Source organism: Passer domesticus, chromosome 2 (genome assembly GCF_036417665.1).
Source record: "Passer domesticus isolate bPasDom1 chromosome 2, bPasDom1.hap1, whole genome shotgun sequence".
Classification (NCBI taxonomy): domain Eukaryota; kingdom Metazoa; phylum Chordata; class Aves; order Passeriformes; family Passeridae; genus Passer; species Passer domesticus.
Genome location: NC_087475.1, coordinates 102,957,757 through 102,979,416, shown reverse-complemented (window position 1 = coordinate 102,979,416; position 21,660 = coordinate 102,957,757). Strand labels below are relative to the sequence as shown.

Here is a 21,660-nt window from a genome sequence, read left to right as displayed (position 1 = left end):
GAAGGAAGGAAGGAAGGAAGGAAGGAAGGAAGGAAGGAAGGAAGGAAGGAAGGAAGGAAGGAAGGAAGGAAGGAAGGAAGGAAGGAAGGAAGGAAGGAAGGAAGGAAGGAAGGAAGGAAGGAAGGAAGGAAGGAAGGAAGGAAGGAAGGAAGGAAGGAAGGAAGGAAGGAAGGAAGGAAGGAAGGAAGGAAGGAAGGAAGGAAGGAAGGAAGGAAGGAAGGAAGGAAGGAAGGAAGGAAGGAAGGAAGGAAGGAAGGAAGGAAGGAAGGAAGGAAGGAAGGAAGGAAGGAAGGAAGGAAGGAAGGAAGGAAGGAAGGAAGGAAGGAAGGAAGGAAGGAAGGAAGGAAGGAAGGAAGGAGCTGTCTGGAAAACCCTCTCATGCATGCTCTTATTGCCAGCACCAGTCTTCACTGTGAAGGTGGCAGCAGTTTGCATCAGTAATTCTGATTTTAATTCAAATTTGGCAAGCTCTGTTATATTTTATTTTTGACCAGTTTTGAGAGCTGTTTCTCCCAGTTGGAGAGGGACTATTGAGTCTCCGAACTCTCTGAGTGCTGTGCCAAGCGAACCGATGCAGCTGTCCCACAGTAGCCATCTCGGTTTAATTGGCTTTTCACAATAACAGTTCCATCAGGCAGATAATGAATTTGGCCGTGACATGAGGGCACTTAGTGGGACAGCTGCAAATGCTGGGGAGACCACCTAGTGGCACAGCCAGGCAGCCCCATGCCCTGTGCACAGCCAGCTGTGCCATAGCCAGGATGCACCACCTCTCTGGAGCAGCAGGAATATCTGGGTTGTCAACAGCTCCTCACTACTGTCCACTATGGTGGTAAAAAGTACCCTTACAGGGAGCTAAGACAGCCCTTTGCTGAGCTAGTCTGCAGCAAAAAGGCTTCTTTTCCTCATCTAAGGACATTTTCCTTGGCCCTGACTCAGCTGTGCAACCAAGCAGTAGCTGCTGCTCCACCATCTTGTGTGCAGCCAAAGTCTACCATGACGCCCGGCTCCACACAGGTCCATGGAAGCTGCCAGTTACCACAGCTTCCACATGCAGAGTTTGCACGGTTTTGGCCGGGGTGGAGCAGCCCATAATTTTGGCTTGAGCACTGTAATTTTGATAACGGTGGTCACAAGAAGAGGGCCTGATATGAGGCATGAACTCATCTGGCCTGAGCTGCTCTGACATTGCTCTGAAATTGCACTGAGGCATAGGAAGTGGCACCCCACCACTTTGTGCTCTTATTGTCTCCTCCTGCTGATTTTATTTGCTATAAAGGTCCTTGGCTTGGGTCTTGCCTGCTGGTCACAGAGCAATGTTGTGAAGTATCCATGTGAATGAACACGTCTCTCTTACTCTTCCTCTCCTGCTGGAGCTGTTCCACTTCCATAAACCATTAAATATTTATTGGGCCAGAGGAAAACATTGACTCTGTAGACCAGTGGTGAGGGCACTCATCTGGAATAGGGGAGACCAAATGCCACATCCTGGCTCCAACAAACAATAAATAATTTATACAAAGTGGAATAGCTCCAGCAGGAGGGATCAGGGGAAAATGTGTCCAGCAGCCCAATGGCTTGCTTGCAAAGCTCACTGGATTTCAGATTCCTAGCTGTCCCATTCACAGAGGACCTGACCCTCACATGCTAATTACTCTAAGAGCAGACAAAGATTTTCTTACTACTTCATTCAAAAATTCCCACAATTCCTGGTAATGGTATATAATATATTTGGGTTTGAATTATTAAAGGGTCCTTTAATGAGAAAAATATTATCACAGAAAAATTCCAGTCTATCAAGACTCAGAAGCCCTGCACAGTTGTGATTTGAACTGTGATCAGACTTATCTCTTCTGTTTGGCAGAACCATGCCTATGTGTTTTGCTAGAAATGAGGCCAAGAAGTAGTTGTATGCTACATCAGTTAGGAGCAACTGGAATTTTCTTCTTCGCTATGTAAAAATCAGTGACTCTATCCATCTTTCTCGTAGTCATTTGGCTTCAGCAATGTAAAAGGTTTCTATCTTGAGGCACAAAAACCCATTTTCTTTCTCATTTTCTGTCTCTTTAATGAGTGCAGTGAACAGTGCTGGGTTAGTGTCTCTGGAGACCAGTCTGCTGCTCCACAGCAGTGCTATGCATTTCCTCCCTGTGCCTTCCTGGTGGGCCCCAGCTGTGTTTGGGAGAGGATGTGTCACGAAGAAGAGGTCAAGCTTAGTCTAAACAGGCACCATGCTTGGCCACACTGCTAAGTCTCCCAACAAAGCCCTGGCCATAGTGCTGGAATGGCTTTGTGGAAACATATCTTCAACCCCAAAGATAGGCTTAAAGGCAGGTGCCAAATCTGTTTGCAGTGTTTGAACAGAGCTGCAAGATCAAGGTGACACTCGTGCCTCCTCACTGTTTGGCAATAAAGAAGAAGTTACCTCCTTTCACCACCTGGATCCCTGGTGTACCTGTTGAATAATGGACTGTGAATGCAGACAAAGGGCCAGACAGAATTGCTGCTCATATGAATTGTAGCAGCCCTACTGAAGATAAACTCACAGCAGCCCTCTGATCACATTCTATGAATGTGGGGGATTTCCATCTCTTCTGACAACAAGGGAAAGCAGAGGACTAATGTTGCAAGATTGCACTGAGTGCCTTCCAGGGAGACAAAAATATAGAGACTATTTGTGAGCAGATCTAAGATTAAGACAGACTCCTTCAACTCACAAATATTTCTGAAGGGGGACAATCCAATCCCAGGGTTTGGCCTCCTGTGACATATTCCTTGTTTCAGCACCAATGACTGGAGGTTATTGTGAACTGCTTGTGACACTGAGGCTGAAATCACAGGTGAAATCCTAGCCTTGCATAAGCAGAATAGGTAACAAGGGATGTCTAAACTGGAATACCTACTCTATTTTTTTTCCTAAGCCCACACCCACCCAGTGAGGGAATGGAATCCCACATTAATTTGGAAACTAGACCATTATGGACTCAGTCCACACAAGCTTGCATTCTCACCTCCCTGCTAGAGACTTGTGTCATTTCCAAATCAATGTGTGCCCCAAGCTTTTAAGAACATCAAAGAGGTTTTACAAGTACTTCCCACCACCCTAACTTTAAATTACTTTTACTTTATTCCATCTTCCATCTCTTCAAGTGGTTATCAAGTGAAGTCTTTGAAACATTTTTCACAGATGCAAAGACAGTTTTGTCAAAGTCAGCAGCACTAGGGAATGCTTCTGCATAATGGTCACAGCTCCTGTTCCTGCTCTTCTATCCCCTTCCCTGTACCTGCAATGCATTATCAGCTGTGGTTCTGTACCACTGCACCCACTTTAGCTTTGGGATCTGGATGGTGTTCCAAATGTCAGAGAGATTTTCTTCTTCATTAAGCCCTGGAGGTTACAGGTAATGTCCAGTTATCATTACTAGCATTACCAATTACTGTGTTTTCCTGAAGAAAGATGGAGAGGTTGAATAGTGTCTTCCACCTTCTGCTTTCTTTCATAATGAAGGAAGAACTCATTTGCTATTGCCTCAAGGTACAGCTGGGAAGTCTGTCATTCTTTGAACACTGGCTAATTGGGACCTTATGACCTTTATCTAAGACTTATTTGCATGAAGCACCGAGTCGCATCTTTCTGATCATTAGGGGAACAGCATTTTCCTTTAAATCCCTGGACCCTGTCCAGCTTTCCATAGCTCTTTTCCTGACTACACTACAACCTAGTGAAGGGCAGGTGTCCAAGGTGGACTCCTGGCTGCCAGGACTTCAGCTGAGATTTTCCGCTCTGTTCCAGTGTTCCATGCTGACACTGATGTAGCTAAGGATACAGAAAGAAAAAATAAACATTTCACCAATTCACATTTGGTGATGATATAACCAAGGCTCTTAAATGATACAGGCCATCAGAGCTAAAGGATATGTAAAGGGAGCCTTTGGCAGGGAATACAGAAGAAGGAAAGAAGTCACAGTTCTAGTAACCTGCAAAACCAGACCGGACTCTGCTTCAAAGAACAGCAAAGCACACAATAGCAGTACTCTCTAGCATTTGGGTTTCCCACACACATTATTTTCAATATCTCATCTATTTTCTGCCTGAAAGATATCTAGAGAGGAAAGCTAGGAAATTAGGTAGCCCTTCTTTAAATAAAGCTTGCAGCATGAATGTAGCCTTGAGAAATATTGTGTCTAGAAACCTGTTCAAATTGAGCTTGTGTAATATGGTCTTTCACAGGTCTATTGGAAGTCCAGAACTGGAGGTGGAAACTATCCCATAGAGCTGATGTCAGTGGCTTGACTTCTAAGCCTTCTGTCACTTCTTACATTTTCCTTGGTTCTCTTGGCCACTGCCCAGTCGTACAGATCATCATATGGCTAAATAAAATATTTCAGTAGTGTTTTTTAAAAAAGAGTCATTGCAGTCATCTGTGCTCATACAGTAGCTGTCTGCAAAAAGGAAAGAGATTGGTGTGTGCAAGGGCTGGGATGACAAAAAAAGCATAAGAAATAATGCCCTTCTGGAAACGTGTAAAAAGTTACAGCTTTTTTCGGACTAATGTGAAGACTATCTGTCATTCCATCTCATAAAATAGATTTGCAGATTTGAAGGGAGTGTAGAGAAAAGCAATAGAGTTCCTAAAAAGCATGGGAATAATTTCATATAAAAAGCAGCTGAAAGCACTGCTTGTGATTTCTTCAGGAAGGAGATGAACAACAAGGGCTATGAGACTATGCCCTCTGTGAATAAATACATACTGTATGATGCTATATACCATAATCAAAGGCATGAAGTAGGGTTATCACAAGATTTTGCTGTTTCTGTGACATATAGCACAAGTACAAAAAGATATTTAGGGCAATGGTGGCCAATTTTTTACTGAACTTTATGGCCATTGTACAGTTGGTTGGAGTTGGGAAAACTGTTGATACTTAATCAGATATTTTGTGTGCATACACACACACATATATGCCATATAACACCACAGATATATTAGCATCAAAAGAGAGAATACATCATGCTTTACCTGTTAAACCAGATCTTAGACAGCAGAAGACAGGGATGAGTCCCAGCAGCAAAGTGGTTTACCCTGGATCTGCCCATAGCAGTTCTTTGTGCTAGCCACAGAGAGCAGTACAATAAATGGATGTTAGCTCTGACCTAGATTTCTGTATTCCTCTACCAGTTATTCGCATGGATCCTTGGGAGTGCAACTTCACCTTGCCAAAGTCCATGAAATTTCCACAGAGATTGGAAATGATCACTGCAGTGGCATTGATAATCCAGTATTAATGCACCTATTAAATAGCTCTTGAGGAATGTCTAACTAATCTGACTGTGCTGACCTGGTGAACTTTACAAATCCTTTTCCTCTACATGTGGCAGTCATCTGTACCACTGAGTCAGTATTTCTACTTTTGAGTTTCAGCTCCCTGGAGCTGTAAATCCCAGCTGATACTCTGCAAGCTCATATGTATCTGAAAAGTCCAGCCTACTTGATCCTAGTGTAAAGAGATTACACTGGCAGTGGTGCAGAGCACTTCTGGCATCTACAACAAAGAGCCATCAGCTAAATTTCATTGTCTATTTGTCCAGACTGTCCAAAGGTCTGCTATTGGAGCCTTTCTCAGCAGAAATTTTGTCTATAATTTATGACAGAAAACCTTCTTCCCATGGAGCATTTTCTGAAGATGATCTGAATGCAGATGAAGTGGGCCACTGTGGAAAACATTGTAATGAGAGTGATTTAGAGCAAAAATCTAGGTGGAGTTTGACCACCGATCTTGGCTGTAGAGCCGTGTGTTAGCATGAGTGACTACTGTACAACATGGAACACACTGTGACACTGGCAGGCACTGCCCAAACAATGCCACCTGTATGTGTGGTTTGGAAGAGCAACAGCTGCAGTTGCCAACCACAAGGGGTGAAAGATTGCTGTCACCTTTCCTATAATTTGCAGCCTTCGCTAACTAAGCCAATGACTCCAGTAACCAGCCTTGAGTGTCCATGCAGTCCTTACTGAGGTTCCAGAAGAACTGGTACCTCTTAGGTATGAAGGAGTGGTTACCCTGCTCTCCTCAAGGGGCCTTTTCCATAGTTGGCTCACACCTTTTAATCGGTAAACATGCTTAATGTCACCTATGATTTCATTAAAAAAGGTTAAGTACTGCTTTACCACTGGCCCACTAGTGCAGTTCCCACCTCTACAGGGCAAACTGCACCTCATTAGGAAACAGCAGACCTGAGGCATACATGGGACAAGAGACAGTATTGCACTGCAATAGAGGAGGAAATCCTGCACCTGTGTCAGGTTGTGTGTAAGAAAATCGTGACATTCCAACCTGCCCCTCACATGGCTGTTCACACCAATGCAAAGCCAGCTATGAAATAGGCGATGTTTATACCCATGTAGACACAATCCAAAGACTAAAATTTCAGAGCAGCTGGGGACTAGACACAGACTCGTACTTCAGCATGTGTCAGGCAAGCTAAACTGCATTTATATAGTCTTTTCTTTGTTGCTGGAGTAGCACTACACACAAAAAAATGCTGCCATGCTTGCTTAGAGTTGTTCCCTCTGGGGCAGTCATAGGAAGACTATTGTATTTGCATTGCTTTCCTTGGCTACCAGGTGTAGCAGCAGAGATAAGCTCCCTTGAAACAGGAATGGCGGTGAGGTGGTTCTGTCTCATGCCAGCTACTCGTGAGCCAAGGCTGAAATTCCAAGTCACACAGCTGCCATCCTCTCGCAGAGTGCAGGTTGCACGTTCTGGCTGGTACAAGACAATAGACAGTCTCCCTTTCCAAATCTTTATACAGCCAGTGCTCCCAAAGTGCAGCAAGTATTGTCCTTCCATCAATACGGGGATTGAACTGAAAACAAAGAACTGATTCAACTGTGAACTATGAAAAAGGATCCACAGGGACTTGCTCCCTCTGAGGAAGTGAAGGGAAGATGGTGCCTCCCAGTGCTCCTTGCTTGCAGGATACAGGGCCCTGGGGGAACTGCTACGCTGCTTACATGCAAAGCGCTTGTCACCTGGCTGATTTTTCATTTCAGCTGTGAAGCTGCTCCATTGTAAAGCTATTTCATGAAGCAAGAAAAGCATTCTTCATTTCCCAACAAAAGAAGATCCGTTTGTTTCCTTAGGCACAATTTACTCTTTCACATTTCTGGGCTTTGTATTCTTACCTGACAATCTGAGAGTGCTTTGATGTGAGAGCCAACCCAAGTTGGAGGTGAGACTTGAAAACTTGCGAAAAGTACAAAATGAATCTAACAGTGTGTGACATTCACTTCCTCTCCTCCCTGGGAGGACATCATAGCTCTTCTTCTTCCACAGTCTGCTGTGCTGGATGCTGATCTCATTTCAAAGCTGCACTACCAGAATTTTTCCACTAACCTTCATGGAGACTCTCTGGATTTAAGCCAATGCAACCACTACTAGAACGAGTCTCACTTCCTCATCCATATGTAATGTATAAATTGTCCCCATCAGTTTTAGATTTTGTCCTGTTGAGTAGGTTGGCATCTAAGGGAGACTATCTAAGCATAATACCAACACCAAAGAGCCAAAAGCTGGATCATAAGAAGAAAACCTATAAATCTAAGTCTTAACAAGGATGCTCAGATGACAAGACAACTTGGCATTCCTGCCATCCACCAAAAGACATGAAGAGGGTTGAGAGATCATCCTTCTTACATCAATCCTTCATTGCCACTGAACAAAGCCCACTGGCTTATTTCATGCCTTACCCATGCTGGAATCCATCTCTTTTTTTACTTTTACATACACTGAGGATAGCTTAGAAACTGCCCTAGTGTACAGCTGGGAATGCCTGGCGTCCCAGACCAAGTACCATCGGATACAGAACAGTTGTTCGAAGCCATTTTCTAGGCCATTGCTAAAAGACAGACCATGTAGAACTGAGTAACAAGGAAAGAGGTGAGGGCTGTCAGGGGAACTACTGATTGTCACAATAAACCACTCCCCACTCCAGAAATACTGTGCATTAAAAACTGTGCATTTGTCTTTATCAGGTTAGTTATTCCTTTCCCCACATCCTGTCTTTTTCTGTCCTGCCCTTAGATAAAGGCAAAAATCCCTCCTGGGTACAAAGGAAATGCCCTTGCCTTTTGCTTGTGCTTGCACCAGGGAAGGTATCAACAGATAGTATGATACAGCCATTGTAGTAAAATTCAAGGCAGATGAGCATCACCACCCCAAAGCAGCACGGTCGGCACGCCTCAGGGTAGTAGCAGCCAAGCATGCCATGGCAACCAGCCAACTGATGACACTGGCCAGGAGCCAATTCGATTTATTTTTGGCAGCCTGACACTGCACACTTCTGTTCCAGTCTTCGATCACAGAAATGATAAGAGGTGACCTTTGAAGGCCAAGGGGACAGATGAAGCTGAAAGAGGATCTGTCCCTGGTCTGAAGGAGCACTGAAGTGGCAGATGTCCCCTCTTTCATGAATGACCATCAGAGTCACACCAGCAACCACCAGTGCTGTGTTTGCAGGGCAAAGACTTAGAGAAAGGTTGAGAGGTTGAGACCTGGTAAATATGTTTAAGTCTATGGAAAGAGTAAGTAACAAGAGAGACAGAGAGCTTTAAAGATATGAGAGACTATTTGGAGGAAGATGGTAAAAAGAAAACACAGGCTTTCTGTCAGGAAATATTTGTCTGTGGGTACTTTTGTCCTGTGATGATGCTCTTCAGAGGAATATTCTGTATTGCAGAGCACAGCCTGGAATCCTCAGAGAGATGTACAAGGAGACCTATTTAATCTTTTCTGCATTTCTTTCTTGGATGACTCTGGGGTCACTTAGCCAGCTGTTCAGGTTTGTGACTGGAAGACTGATATCATACTGGAATAGGAATTCAAGAAAAATCTATATTCATTAACATTTTAAAGAGGCTATCAGCTTGACTCTGGCCACGCACCTTTCATGTTTGCTTTCTGCAAACATTGCTAAGATTGAGTGTTACTGCATGCATACTGAATAAGTATAAATGGATGCACATACTGGTCTTCAACACTCGATCACCAAAAACTCATTTTAAAATATATGTTTGATTGTAGATTTTCCAGCTTCCTCTGTTGGCTAGATGTTTACATAAGTGATAGTATCATATGCAAATGCATATTAAACGGTGCATTTTAAATGGCCACTTCAAATGGTGTGTCTATGAATGGTTGGCCACTTTAAATGATGTTAAAACCAACAACAGCATGGGCAGGATATCTGAAAATTATTCAGAATATTGTGTAGAATTAAACTACTTTTCTATGAGTGACAACTCAAAACAAGTAAAATAAATGAAAATTAAAATCAAATAGCTTGCTACTATAAATGTCCTACCTCCATCCCTTAGAGCAGATTAATCTAAATAAAAATGGAATGTCAATTCAAAGCAGAACCATTATTGCTTAGTAATAAGGCATCCCAGGTATTAAATAACAGGGAATTAGCATTCATTATCCTGTGTACAGAGGACCACAAAACACAGATTCACAGTGCACTATTCTTGCTATTGATGTTTATACCTTTGCCCAAGTATAAAACCAACACAAGTACAGCATGCAACATAGCAACTCACATATCATTAATCACATGACATTTGTGTTGCCACCTAACTCATCATATAAAGAACAAGTGGCTGGAGACTTGCACAACAAAAAGCAAACCTAGACAATTCAATTTCAAGGCTTATTACTAGAAACTTCTAAATAAGCAGAAGTTAAACCAGCAAACCTTTGTAGTTATGTACAATCAGTTCAGACTCATGCTCTTGAAGTCTGCTCCCCTTGCCCATCCCTTAAATCACAAATGTCCTGCATTAGTTTCTTTCCCAGTATTTAATCTGTCCTTTTGGATATCTGTTCTTCCCCATCTGTCCACTTTTGCTGAACAGGAATAGACTTGCCTGAAGCCCCAGGTTAGCTATGAAGCTTGGAAGCCTTACTGGAGAGTGGGAGGTGCAATTTGTGGAAGAGTAGTGAGCCAAATGAAATTATGGAGAAATATCTTTAAGTACAAGACTGGGTGCTGAGGCTCTCTAGAATTTACATCACGCTGTTTATGACCATCAAGGTGATATGCAACATTTTTCCCCAACAAGTTAATGAATGCAGGCTGCCCTGTACAGCAGAGTAATTCATGAATGTGGAGGCCAGTTTTGCTTGGTACTGCCTCTTAACTGAGTTTCATGCAGAGCCTACCTCCTCTTTTGTTACCTTTTCTTTTTTTTTTTTTTTTGTTTATGTTCTATTTCTTCGATAAAATAAGAAAGGTCAAGAACAAGAGAGAAAAATATTCTCAGATCTTTGAGGCATTTTCTACTCAGCTCTGTATCACAATTTATAACAAATTCTTCTTTATGGCTTGTAAATGTTATAGGTTTGTCAAAAAATGTCCACTGTTGCCTCTCAAAACTCTTCACCCCTTCCCAGGGGAACTGGCTAAGCAGACTTGCACTTGGTCAACAATGAGGAATTGAAAACACTTCCTAGAGTGACTTCTCCTCTCTAGAGGACTTCTTCACCTCCTAGAGGACTTCTTCCTTTCTTCTGTCCTTTCTCACTGAGCTGTCAGGGCCCTTCATCTTTCCTTTCCCTATCTGATTGTCTTGCTACCCCTATCAGAATTAGCTGACACATCTAAAAGCTTCATGCAAGCTTGCCAGGCACAGGTACTCCAAGCAGAATGCAGTAGAAACCCTACAAGTACGGGTGTGGATGAAATGATAAGCACTGCTGATAATAAGATGTCCCTGACTGGGATGTGGTTGTACTAAGAATCTCATCCGTACACAAGGAGATGGAAGAAAGACCCTTTTGACACCATGACCATCCCACCAGCAAGGTCTCCTACAGTATGAGAGAGCTTTTGTCTTGTGAGATTTTCAGCTAAAGTTGGAAGCCTCCAGTGACCTGGCCAAGTTGCCCCACTGGAGATGTCTGGGCTAGTGTGACTGAAAAGGTTCATCACTATTTTTAGCATATGCAGAGCTTGGGGAGCTCTCCTCCCAAGCCTCCCAGATGGCAGACACTGTCCTGCCACCAGGGAAAAAAGGGCTGATGGCACCTCCATCTAGAGGAACAGGATCCTCAGCAGGAGCTGTAGTATTTCCAAAAGCTGATTGGAAGAAAGAGGGTGTTAAGCAAGAAATTAATTTCCCCCACCCCAAAAAAACTAGCACGGTGATTTTCTTGTTAACTCTTAATCTAGTCCCCACACCAGCTCTTGCTCCCAGGAGATGGAGGGAAGTATCCATTTCTGGAGAGGCCCGTTCCCTAGGGAGGCACCCACTCACCTGTCTTCTCTTCGGTTTGGCTGCTCTCCACTGTCTCAGTTTGGGGTTGCGCTGTTGCCTTGGCAGTAGCATCCTCTGCAGCAGGGGTGGCAGTGGCAGTGGTGTCAGCAGCAGGCACGTCGGCTTGTTTAGGCTCCTCTTTGTCTTGGGCTTCGTCAGCCTTCAAGGATGGCGAGTTATCAGTGGAAGCTTTAGTGGCACTTTCCCTTTCGGGGGCAGCGGCAGCAGCGGTCTTTTCCTCTGAGGAGGCAGCAGGAGTGGCAGCCTGTGGGGCTGGCTGCTCTGAGCCCGTGTCGGCGGCTCCATCTCCTTTTTTCTCCTCCGCTGGCGCGCTGCTGTCTTTGCTGCCCTCCTCCTGCTGGGCACTGTCAGCGGCGGCTGCTTCTGTGGCAGCAGGAGCCTCGCTTTCTTTGTTCTCGGCTGCTCCACCAGCAGGGCCTTCCTCCTTCTTGTCAGCGGCATCAGTCTCAGATGCTGGGACATCTCCCTTCTTCTCCCCCTTGAGCTTTTTCCTTGTTATGTGTCCGCGGAAGCTGGCCTGGATTTTGGTGGCTGCCTTATGAGCTTTATCTTCTGGTTTGATGCCATCTTGCTCGATCTTTTGGTCTCCGTCCTCATTTTTTTCAACCTTTGAAGAAGAACAAGGGAGGAGGGCAGAAGAGAAAAGAAGGAGATAAGTTAAGATTTCTTCAGGTGTAGCAGATGATCTAATTTTATTGAGAATATCTCACTTTCCTCTCCTGCTTAGAAGTGAAAAGTTTCAAAACAGCCTTTCCATTTGGTATGGGTTTGGAGCCAGGTGGCCCTAATTTCATCCTAAGGCTGGACAGACATAGGTCTCCAGCCAGAGGTTTGAAATAGAAATTTAAAGCACCTCATCATCTCTGTCAGCAATGCTGAGAGCATCTTGGCTGTATGGAAAGGCTTTCACCAGCTGGCTTGTCTCTATTCCCATGATTTATTTTCCCATTCATTTTGAAATATACCAATTTTTTTCCCCTACTCATTTTCAAAACACTCTCCTGAGGGAGATTTTCACAGTCCTTCCAACTCAACCTCTGCTTTCAAGTCGGTGTTTCTTTTTAATGACACCTTGTTTTGCAGGTGTGTGACTCTAATGACACCAAGTGCTTTGTCTTTTATAGTTTTTTGGCTCGGGATTGCCAGCAGAGAATGGGATTGCTGTACACCCCGCCGCAGTTATGTGCTGTCAGACACACACGGATATTCACAGGATGTACTCCTCACAAATGCCCTGCCTGCAAGCTCTCCAAGTGCTTTGCCTTCGCTCTCCACTCATGGTTTCACTAAAGGATTAATAGGCAGATTATTATCACTCTTTCCAATTTCAGCTGACTATTATTATTTCTGTTTCAATCTATTATTGGGGGGAATTCAGCCTCATAACAAAGAACAGGCATTCCCTGTGTTTTTTTACACTTAAATTGCGCATTAAAGTCTTAAATGGGACAAAAACAGAGCCTGTGCCTCACGCTGGTCTGCTGCAGAGAGATAATGCTCAGCTTATAAACCTTCACTGAATCTACAGGACAGATCACGCTTCACCCCAATAATTTAGCAGGCCTTGGGCAAGTAACAGCTCAGCAGCATTTTGATGAAAGGACACTGTTCTATTAATAGTCCCAATGGGAAGCACTGAAAAGACCAACTGGAAGCAGAGCCACTGACCTCTTAGCTGTTTGCACCTGGTTTCCATCAAGTCACAAGACAAGCTGACTGGGAAAGACAGAAGCACTTCCTGCTGTGTGGGAAGTGGGAATTTGGCCATTGCAACGGGGATGTGCCATCTAAGGAAAGGCTCCAGACCAGAAGAAAGAGGGGACAACCTACAAACACGTTCAGTAAAAGCATGGGAGGAAGAAGGGAGAAGAAGCCACTGCAATGTGCCACTGGAAACATCATTACTGTTGAGACGAGGAAAGAAGAGTGGCCACAGCAGCAGCAATTCATGGGAAACAGAATGGAAGTGATCATTTCCACAGCACAAGACAGGGTCAAGCACACGCAGGAGTGATGCTCAGCCAGGGAACCAATCTGCTGACCACTGCCATGCCAGAGGTGGTACCCACTATGTTCCTCTGGGTCCCCAGTGAGCACTGAATCCCTCACCCTGGCATTGGTGCCCATCATTCCTTAAGTGGGTGTGGTGGCCAAGGAGTGAGCAGCCCCAAATTATCAAGGAGAATCGTCACCCTACACAGCTGTGCAGGGATGTGTATGGGTCTGTACACAGCAGGAAGTGAGATGGGAGGGGCACAGGATGCTTATGTAGGGGGTGAAAAAGGCTGTGAATGAATATGTAAATGAGATTAATACACAGAATTCTGCTCAAGGAGTTTTTCTGCTCCTGACCATGCCCAGGGACAAAATGGTTGTAGCACCAATCGCAGGGTGAGCATTATGACTACACCTCCTCAAGTGCATTAAATTATACAATATGGAAAGTGGGTTTTTCGTGTTTGTCTCAGCTTGTCAGAGAGCAGGTGATGGTTACATGCAAAGACAGTACAGGCACCAGCAGGCTGCAGCCATTCATGTGTCTTGCATAGCTAGCTCAATACTGTTATTCAGCATCTGGGAAGCTTTTCAGCCTACTTCAGCACAAGGAGATGGAAACAAATTGGAAGTACGTTTAAACTAGCCAGATAGTGCACAACTCCACACAGGCTCATCCATCCTGTTCCTTAGACAAGTTTTGCAGCTTGCAGTAAGTCCTGCGTTGCTGTGGCAACGTAGCTGCTAATACCTGAACTAGCTGGTTTAAGGAGATCTTGGATATGCCAGCATTACACCGTAGCCACAGCAACGTGAAAATAGACTGGTACTCCTTCAGAGAACTGTGGGACGCTTAAATGCTGTAGCTTTGACTCCTTCTCCCCAAGGACTGAAGGCTAGTCTCAAACAGCAGCAAGACTGGGCTACTGGAAAGACAATTTAGACGTAGCTATGAGGCCTTAAGGGTCCAGTCCCCACGCCTGATTCCTGTGAAACTGTTAGGGAATTGTTAATCCCTGGGCAAACAAGAAAAACATTGACTGAAGGGAGATGTCTCTTGCCACTGGCTTTGCTGCTCTCATATCTTACATACTTCCTACACCAACCAAGACAGCTATTGCAGGACATGGACTGCTGCATGCCTAACTTTCTGACTCCAGAGGAGCTGCCCTGTTACCTAGGCTATACAGCCCTGTAAAGGTTTATCTTCTTCCCCTGCTAGACAGAGCCCAGGGCACAGTGAGGCACAGAGCTGGCCCTGTATCCCTGCCAGCCCCTGACCTGGCAGGGGATGGGAGAGCACTTCTCTCCAGGAAGGTCAGACCAAAACCTCCCACCTGCACCTACAGCAGAGCAGAGCTAAAAGGCTCCTTTGCTATTCAAGTGACATCATAGTCCTCTTCTCCCAGCTGGGATGACATCCAGTTGAGTCCTTGCCAGATCCCAAGTTGTGCAACTGCAAAATGTATTTCCAGTAGGGTGCTTTCAGCACAATTTCAGATACAAAAGATAAGAAACATGAGACTGGGGCAGAGGTGGAGTTCAACATCCTGAATGAAAGAAATGTACTAATAGTTTGTCTTTGCCAACTGTGGCCCTCAGGAATCCTGTTTCTATTCAGTCCTGCCCCAGTAAAGCATCCCAGGCATTTGAAATTACTTTTTTTCAGGCTACTAGCCGGCAGCTACTTCTGGGATAGGACACGGTATCTATAAAGTATGTGTGTCATGTTGTGTAACAATGGGTTGGGTGAGAAACAGGTTGTTCAGGGAGAAACTACTGTTCACACACAAAAAAAAAGCCTCAAGGGCTTTTCATCTGTGGATTATGTGCACAGCAGATAAACCTTAATTAAGGAAACACTCAAAAATAACCTGTATACAGCAGAAGCTCCTGGAAAGCAATTTGTCTTCCTTGGAAAGCTAAAAGGGTGAGTCAGCCCTGCCAGGATGCATTCAAAACCATCTCAGTGGAAAACAAGAAATCTGTCTGTCTTATCTATCTCCCAAGCGTTCATGACATCTTGGCTGTAGTATTGTGGCTAGAATAAAGTGACTCTTATTACTAGTGTTTGCATGGAATCTAGAGTTCTCAGCCAGGAATCAGGTCGGGTAGGGATAAGTTTCAGATATTAGTATTCCATCACCTCCCTCCCCTTCATTTACACATTTATGTATAAACTCACACTAATGCTTAATACTGACATATTCTTCATGATGCTGTTAGGGTATGTGAAATCTATTGTCATTTTACACATAGTTTTAAATAAATCATAGATCCTGTAATGGCAAAATTGCATCACTGAGGCAGGTGGATGAAGAGCTAAAGGGATCTATAAAAGGATATAGTCAAACTTGTCCATTTCTTTATTTAAACCATCCTCACATACCCAATGAAGCTAGTGTACAAAGCTCTGCTTTTATGAAATACACATTTCTGTCTCTATCTACGCAGTCCACAACATCTTTCCAGTCCTAGAGGGATGATCCTCTCACCATCCCCATCTGCTTGTCTGCCACACCTCCAGGTTTCTAGGACATCCCTTCCCATGCAGACTGTTCCTGTAAGTGAGAATTTCTTTGCTATCATGTAGGTGAGAGAGTAGGAGATAAATTAATGTTAAATCACCGATAGGGCAGAGGTTAGTTCTTAGGTACCAGGAATGTAGAAATTTCCTGGAGCCATGACAAGAAGATTTCTATTCTCTGTCTGCTTTTACACCTTCCATCTCCAAACTCACAGCTTATTGAGGGGGAGGGTGCCAAATTATGGCACAGAATTAAGGAAGTATTACTATAACCTCCAGACTCTTTTAAATGTCTCCTGTGCTGGTACTTCAGGAAAGGAGAAATTGAGAACCTAGGTGTTTTCTAGATGTTCCACATGTTTGCAGCCGCATATAGGCAAAGGAGAGAACTGAATGCTTTGGTTCTTGCTTGCTGTTAGTCCACTTGTTTCTCATAGTGTACCTCATTGCCTTTCCTTGGAAAAAATAATCACATTGTTTTGTATTCTGAATGCTGGGGTGAAGGGACCAAGAAAGAACTTACTGTTTCACTGAAAGATGCACGAATATTACACAGCTTCTTCTGCTTCTCTTTCTAGCTCTCCTTTTCTGGCGTTTCTCCTCCCTCCAATATATAGCATGTATCAACCTCCTTAATGTTCATCCTAGCATCAGGCTGCTATATGCCATTGCCATGCTATATGCTCCGCCATCACCCTGGTATCCTGCTCCTTTCTGTCCTTAGTTAGGAGCTCCTCTTCAACATGACAGGAAATCCCAGAGCCCTTTGATATATGTGGCCATCTCCCAGTACTTTGAAAACAGTGTGCTGGGAGCCCAGATTTAGGACTTACACACCTTTCACCAGGCAAGGCATCAATACTGGCCAGAGCCTGGACATCTATAAAACCATTGACACTTTATCAATAACACACTCCACCCATTTCACCCAAGGGAAATATGATACCTGATTATTATTGGGAAAAAAAACAACAAAAACAACAAAAACCAAACAAAACTAAAAAATAAAAAAACACCAAAACAACTGTATTCTCCACACAAAGGCGTAAGGGCCCAAAGGCATTCTTTTCTCATGACACCTGTACTAAAGTACATGTGGAAACCTTCCTTTCTGCTATTTAGGTGAACCAGTGCTTAATCACCCAAGCACCTGAGCTATTTGAGGGGTTAAGGTGCACCTCAGCCCATGCTCTGTTCTTGACTATAGCACAATGTATGTTCTTACTGATGTTACTAGACTCACAAAGAAATTTAGGCATCCAACTCCCAATGATTTCCCAGGATGGAGTCACCTCAGCATTTTTCATGGCCTTGGCTCCACATGACCTGATTTGTCTCAGAGACAGCATTTAAGGAGCAGAATGTATTATAAAAAACAACCAGCTGTCTCCCCAGAAGGAGCAAAGCATGGACACGTGAAAGAGAGGAAAGGCTTTCACACTTTGGGAAGTGAGGAAGCAATTTAGCACACAGAACAGCTTTTTTAAACCCAGTTAAATGGTGTGAGGACACCTGGCTAGAGGATGGCACCTGTCAACACAACCTGTCTTCAAGGTGAGGAAACAAACAGAGTTCCTTTATTCTCCCAGGATGACTATGGTGATGGTGGGTAAAACACCCTTGAGAAAGAAAAGGTTAATTCATCCCTCTGAAGGCCTATGCAGGATTGTTCCCCAGGGTATAACTAGCAGGGTTTCAGCTCTCCAGTTTCAAATCCTCTAACAATGGGGTTTCCACCCTTTCCTCCATAAGATCCTCTCATACGTAGGAAAACTCCCTTCTATTTTATGGTGCCCAGATTTAAACAAAGTGATAGTCAAGAAGATGGATGGATGTTATTCACTTGTGTACAGTGGCTGCAAAGAGAGATAGAAGACAATCTAAGTTAGACCTATTTAGATATTTCTAGTGAGCCTTCTCAATAAATCCATACTCTCCTCAATGTTTTGCGGCTCCCCCTTCTGTTTGGTACCCTGTTTCTCTTAAGATGGTGGTCAACCACAGTGTCCTCTACCACCCTGAAGTTCCAACAACTCGAGCAGTTAAATGGAAAAAGGCACTCACTACTGCTTATGTTGCTTTTGGTGGCTGGGTGAAAAAAAGTAGAGCCTTGCCCCTGAAGGGGACACAAAGTGGATGATGTTCAGGATGATGTTCATGTCCCTGGAGCAGAGAAGCTCACAGGGGAAAACATTTGCCTTGGGTCTAGTCCGGGCTCTATGAAGCACTTTGGTGGTTTTGGGGCACAGGCTGCACTCACTCATCTTTCAATTTAAAACACCCAGAGTCTCAGAGACAGGACTGGGTTGGAACTCGAGAAGGTGGTGCTCTTACAGCTCATGCCAAGGTTGTGTGCATACCCTGGGGTGTGGCCTAAGTGTATGAGGGCACTCCAGGGCACAAGATCTGTGGGGACTGTGTCAAAGGTTTTGAGTGTTTGGCGTAATCAACATCTGTGCTCTTGCTTGAGGTTGGATCCTCATGCATACTGTACTGTCAGTTGTGTCTAGTCTCCTTTTTGGAGGGAAACACTCGTGTCACTCCAGAAGGAACCAGTCAGCAGGCATTCAAATTAAGGGATCAAAGCCTAGAAAGGAAGCAGGAAGGTATCCAAACTGACAGTGTAAATCTACTACCAAAATAGTAGATTGAAGAAATTCAGCAGAAGGACAAGGCAGTAAATTTCCCTTGAGCTATGATTTGATTAGAAAAGTCCATTCATAGAAGAGATTATTTTTGATGCAGAGGTGCTTAGGTAGAAATGCAAGCTTGCATGTCACTGGACTAAAGAGAAATTTTACCTTTTTAAGCTCAAACTATGTGGTTTGCTTAGTTGGGTTTGGGGCAGCTTGGGCAAGGATGGTTGCTCCTATGTGGACTATTATGACGTAGCACCTTCAGACTCTGAATCCATAGTCTGCTGACCATGAGCAGGCAATGAAACCCAGAATAACCAATGTCTCTCCTTCCCTACCTTTTGTCTCCTAGTCTTTTTTTTTTTTTTTTTTTTTTTTTAGTTTTGGACTGCACAAAGTTTTTTTAGGGAATTGTTACATAGCCTCTGGTGGCTCAAAGTGCCTGCTCCTATGAGAGCTGGACACATTTGCTTCTGATCTAGCTGCACCCAGGGCACAGAGCCTGATTTTCTGCTCAGACTTGCTCTCCTGAGATCTTGGGCAGACAGCTGCTGATATTCCCCAGAGTCCAGGCTTATGCAAGGTCTCCAGAATGGCCTGCACAGGAGGTAGAAGCTTATGTCCTGCTCCTACCCCATTCCTTCCATGGCAACACAGAGCATCCCATTCTTCAGGCCTGTCGGCATCACTCAGCTTAGTGTTGTTTTCAAGTATGCTGATAGTACACTTGATCCCACTGTCTCTGTCACTGAGGGGACATTAAATAGCACTGGTCCCCATATAGACCCCTAAAGGTCACCACTTGTCATCAGTGTCTACAGGGGCTTCAAGTTGTTGACCGCTACCCTCTGGAGGTAACTGTCCAACCAATTCCTCACCCACTGAAGAACCCTCCCATCAAATCAATCTCTCCAGTTTAGAGAGAAGGATGCCACTGGGGACCATGTTAAAGGCCTTGCAAAAGTCCAAATGGTGACATCTGTAACCCTTCCCCTGCTCGCTGGAGTAGTCACTCCATCACAGAAAACCACTAGGTTAGTCAGGTGAGATTTGCCCTTTGTGGCACCACCACTGCTTTATACTGAGCACCTGCACGAAGAAGAAAAGGTGTTTCTTCTCCTGAACTGCAGCTATAGCTGGAGTGAAACCTTGAAGCTGCCACCTGTGCCTTCAGTCACATACAGCAATTAAACTTCAGGAGAGACAAAGGTGTACATCACAGCTGAAATTACAGGGTGAGCTGAAGAAAGCAGAGATAGGATTTTTGATTGAGCTCTAGCAAGGCAAATAATGTAAGTACTGCTTTTCTTACTGCTCCATTAACCTATTGGTCAGACTTTTGTCTTTTATTTTCCCAGTCTTGAAAAAGAACCTAGTCAACCTTTAGCCAACAGCTTCCCCATTCCCTCAGGAGCACCATACAATCTTTCAAATCATCAGAGCTGCTCTTAGCAAAACCCAAACAAAACAGGGTTGTAGGTCTACACAATTTGATAAACTGGCTTTAAAACAGCCTAAGATATCCTCTCCCATAGCCTCTTCAGCTTTAGTTCCAATCAAACCAGTCCCACAACCCTGCTGCAGAGCTGAATGCCATGTGTACCATGAAATTGTATCCCCAAAGTGCAGCAATCCATTGCAAAGGCCTCTAACTATTGGTATTGACTTTATCTTTTCACTGGGGCAGTTGGCTTTTGTCAGCTTCTGGTTCTCATGGATCCAACAGGTCTCACTGGCATGGTGTCTCCTTAACCAGCCAAGAGTAGCCCTATGGGCTCTGCTTCTTCCTCCATGGATTTCCTGACCCTGTTAACACCAGCCTCAGTTTTACTAGGACAGGATATCAGCCTAACTGCTGGAAGGCAGAGAATGAGGGTGTTGAGTCTGGATCTGATCTTCATGGAAGCTCAGTTTATTGATTTGTGTTGTGGATCTTTATGCCCATTGGGATTTGACTGACCCAGAGATTGCCCTTATGCATCCCCTGGCTTGCCCTGGCCTTTGTCTCCATTCATCTTTACTTCAGTGGCACTGGTGTTGATATTTGCCCCACAGATCTTCTACAAGGTTTCTGATAGGACTGTTGTGACAGCCTGTGTATGAATGCACCACAAGCAGTGGGAAAGGCATAGACCTGTCTTATGAATCTGAATTCTTCACAGCAACTTTATGTCTTGGATGCCAGGGACCTTACAGAAAACCTTATGTGAAATTATTCTTGGCCTACATTTACTGTTCATTTCTCATATGTTTAAAGGAGAAGCAGAGAAGGAGAGATATCTATATCTCCTCCCTGCTTAGGCACTACTACAGGTGAGAAAAGGAAGAGTTAGACCTACTTTTAAGATGCCAAATACAGGAGACAGGTCACTGGTCCCACTATGAGCTCTTATATACTGCTGACTCACAGAAAAGTGTGAGAAGACCCAGACCATCTTTTTCTATTCCTTCTATTCCAACTTATTAACTGATTAATGGTTGTACAGTAATCTTATTTGAAGTCCGGTGCCAAAAGCAATGTCAGATTATGAAAGTGGAGTTTCATTTCATTGATTCCAGAGACATTTTGCTAGGGATAATTTTTACAAGATCTCTGTGGTCCGCTGCTCCAAACAACTTACAAATGGAGACATTGTTAAGATCCAGAAAGACTCTGAACATAATTAAATTAGTATTTTTAGTGCTGCAAGAACCTCAAATGCATGGTGTGTAGCTCAGTGAAGTATTGTGCAATATTTAAGCCATGCTCTTATCTACTTCCTCCTGTCAATGCAGGATGACCTTACGGGGGGCTTTTCAGTTCTGCCAGAACCTGAAAAGTTCTCCAGAGGGGACATGTATGATGCAGCTTCTTTCACACAAGAATCTGGGCTTGACTGCCTGAGACCATGCCCAGTTTGTGTAACTCAAGTGCTTCCCAAGGTCTGTAAAATGGATCAATCAGGCCTGTGATTGCAGCTGTCACTTCTGAGTGGCACAGTCCCAGTGTGGCATAATGTTGTGCCATATCCCTCTCCTCTCTTCTCTCTCCCATCTTCAGGTGTGTTGTCACCAAAGTACAGGCATGGTTTTGATTGGGAAGATTCTGAACACAAGATTCAGCAACTCCAGGGCTTAGTCACTTCTTCTAGACCCTGGCACTCAGCTATGGGAAATGCTCATG

General features: G+C 44.2%; 1 protein-coding gene and 1 long non-coding RNA gene across 2 annotated transcripts in view; one reads left to right on the top strand and one right to left on the bottom strand.

Moving 5' to 3' along the window:
- Positions 1-21,660, bottom strand: part of GAP43 (growth associated protein 43) — a 58,389-nt gene that overhangs the window by 16,251 nt on the left and 20,478 nt on the right. Inside the window, exon 2 of the mRNA XM_064410213.1 lies at positions 11,319-11,946. Within this exon, the coding sequence (XP_064266283.1) occupies positions 11,319-11,946 (628 nt within the window). The remainder of the gene's footprint in view (positions 1-11,318; positions 11,947-21,660) is intronic.
- On the top strand, positions 19,140-19,863 carry LOC135294632 (uncharacterized). The gene is made up of 3 exons (XR_010356712.1): positions 19,140-19,207; positions 19,310-19,531; positions 19,628-19,863. It is a non-coding gene; the product is annotated as an uncharacterized LOC135294632 (long non-coding RNA).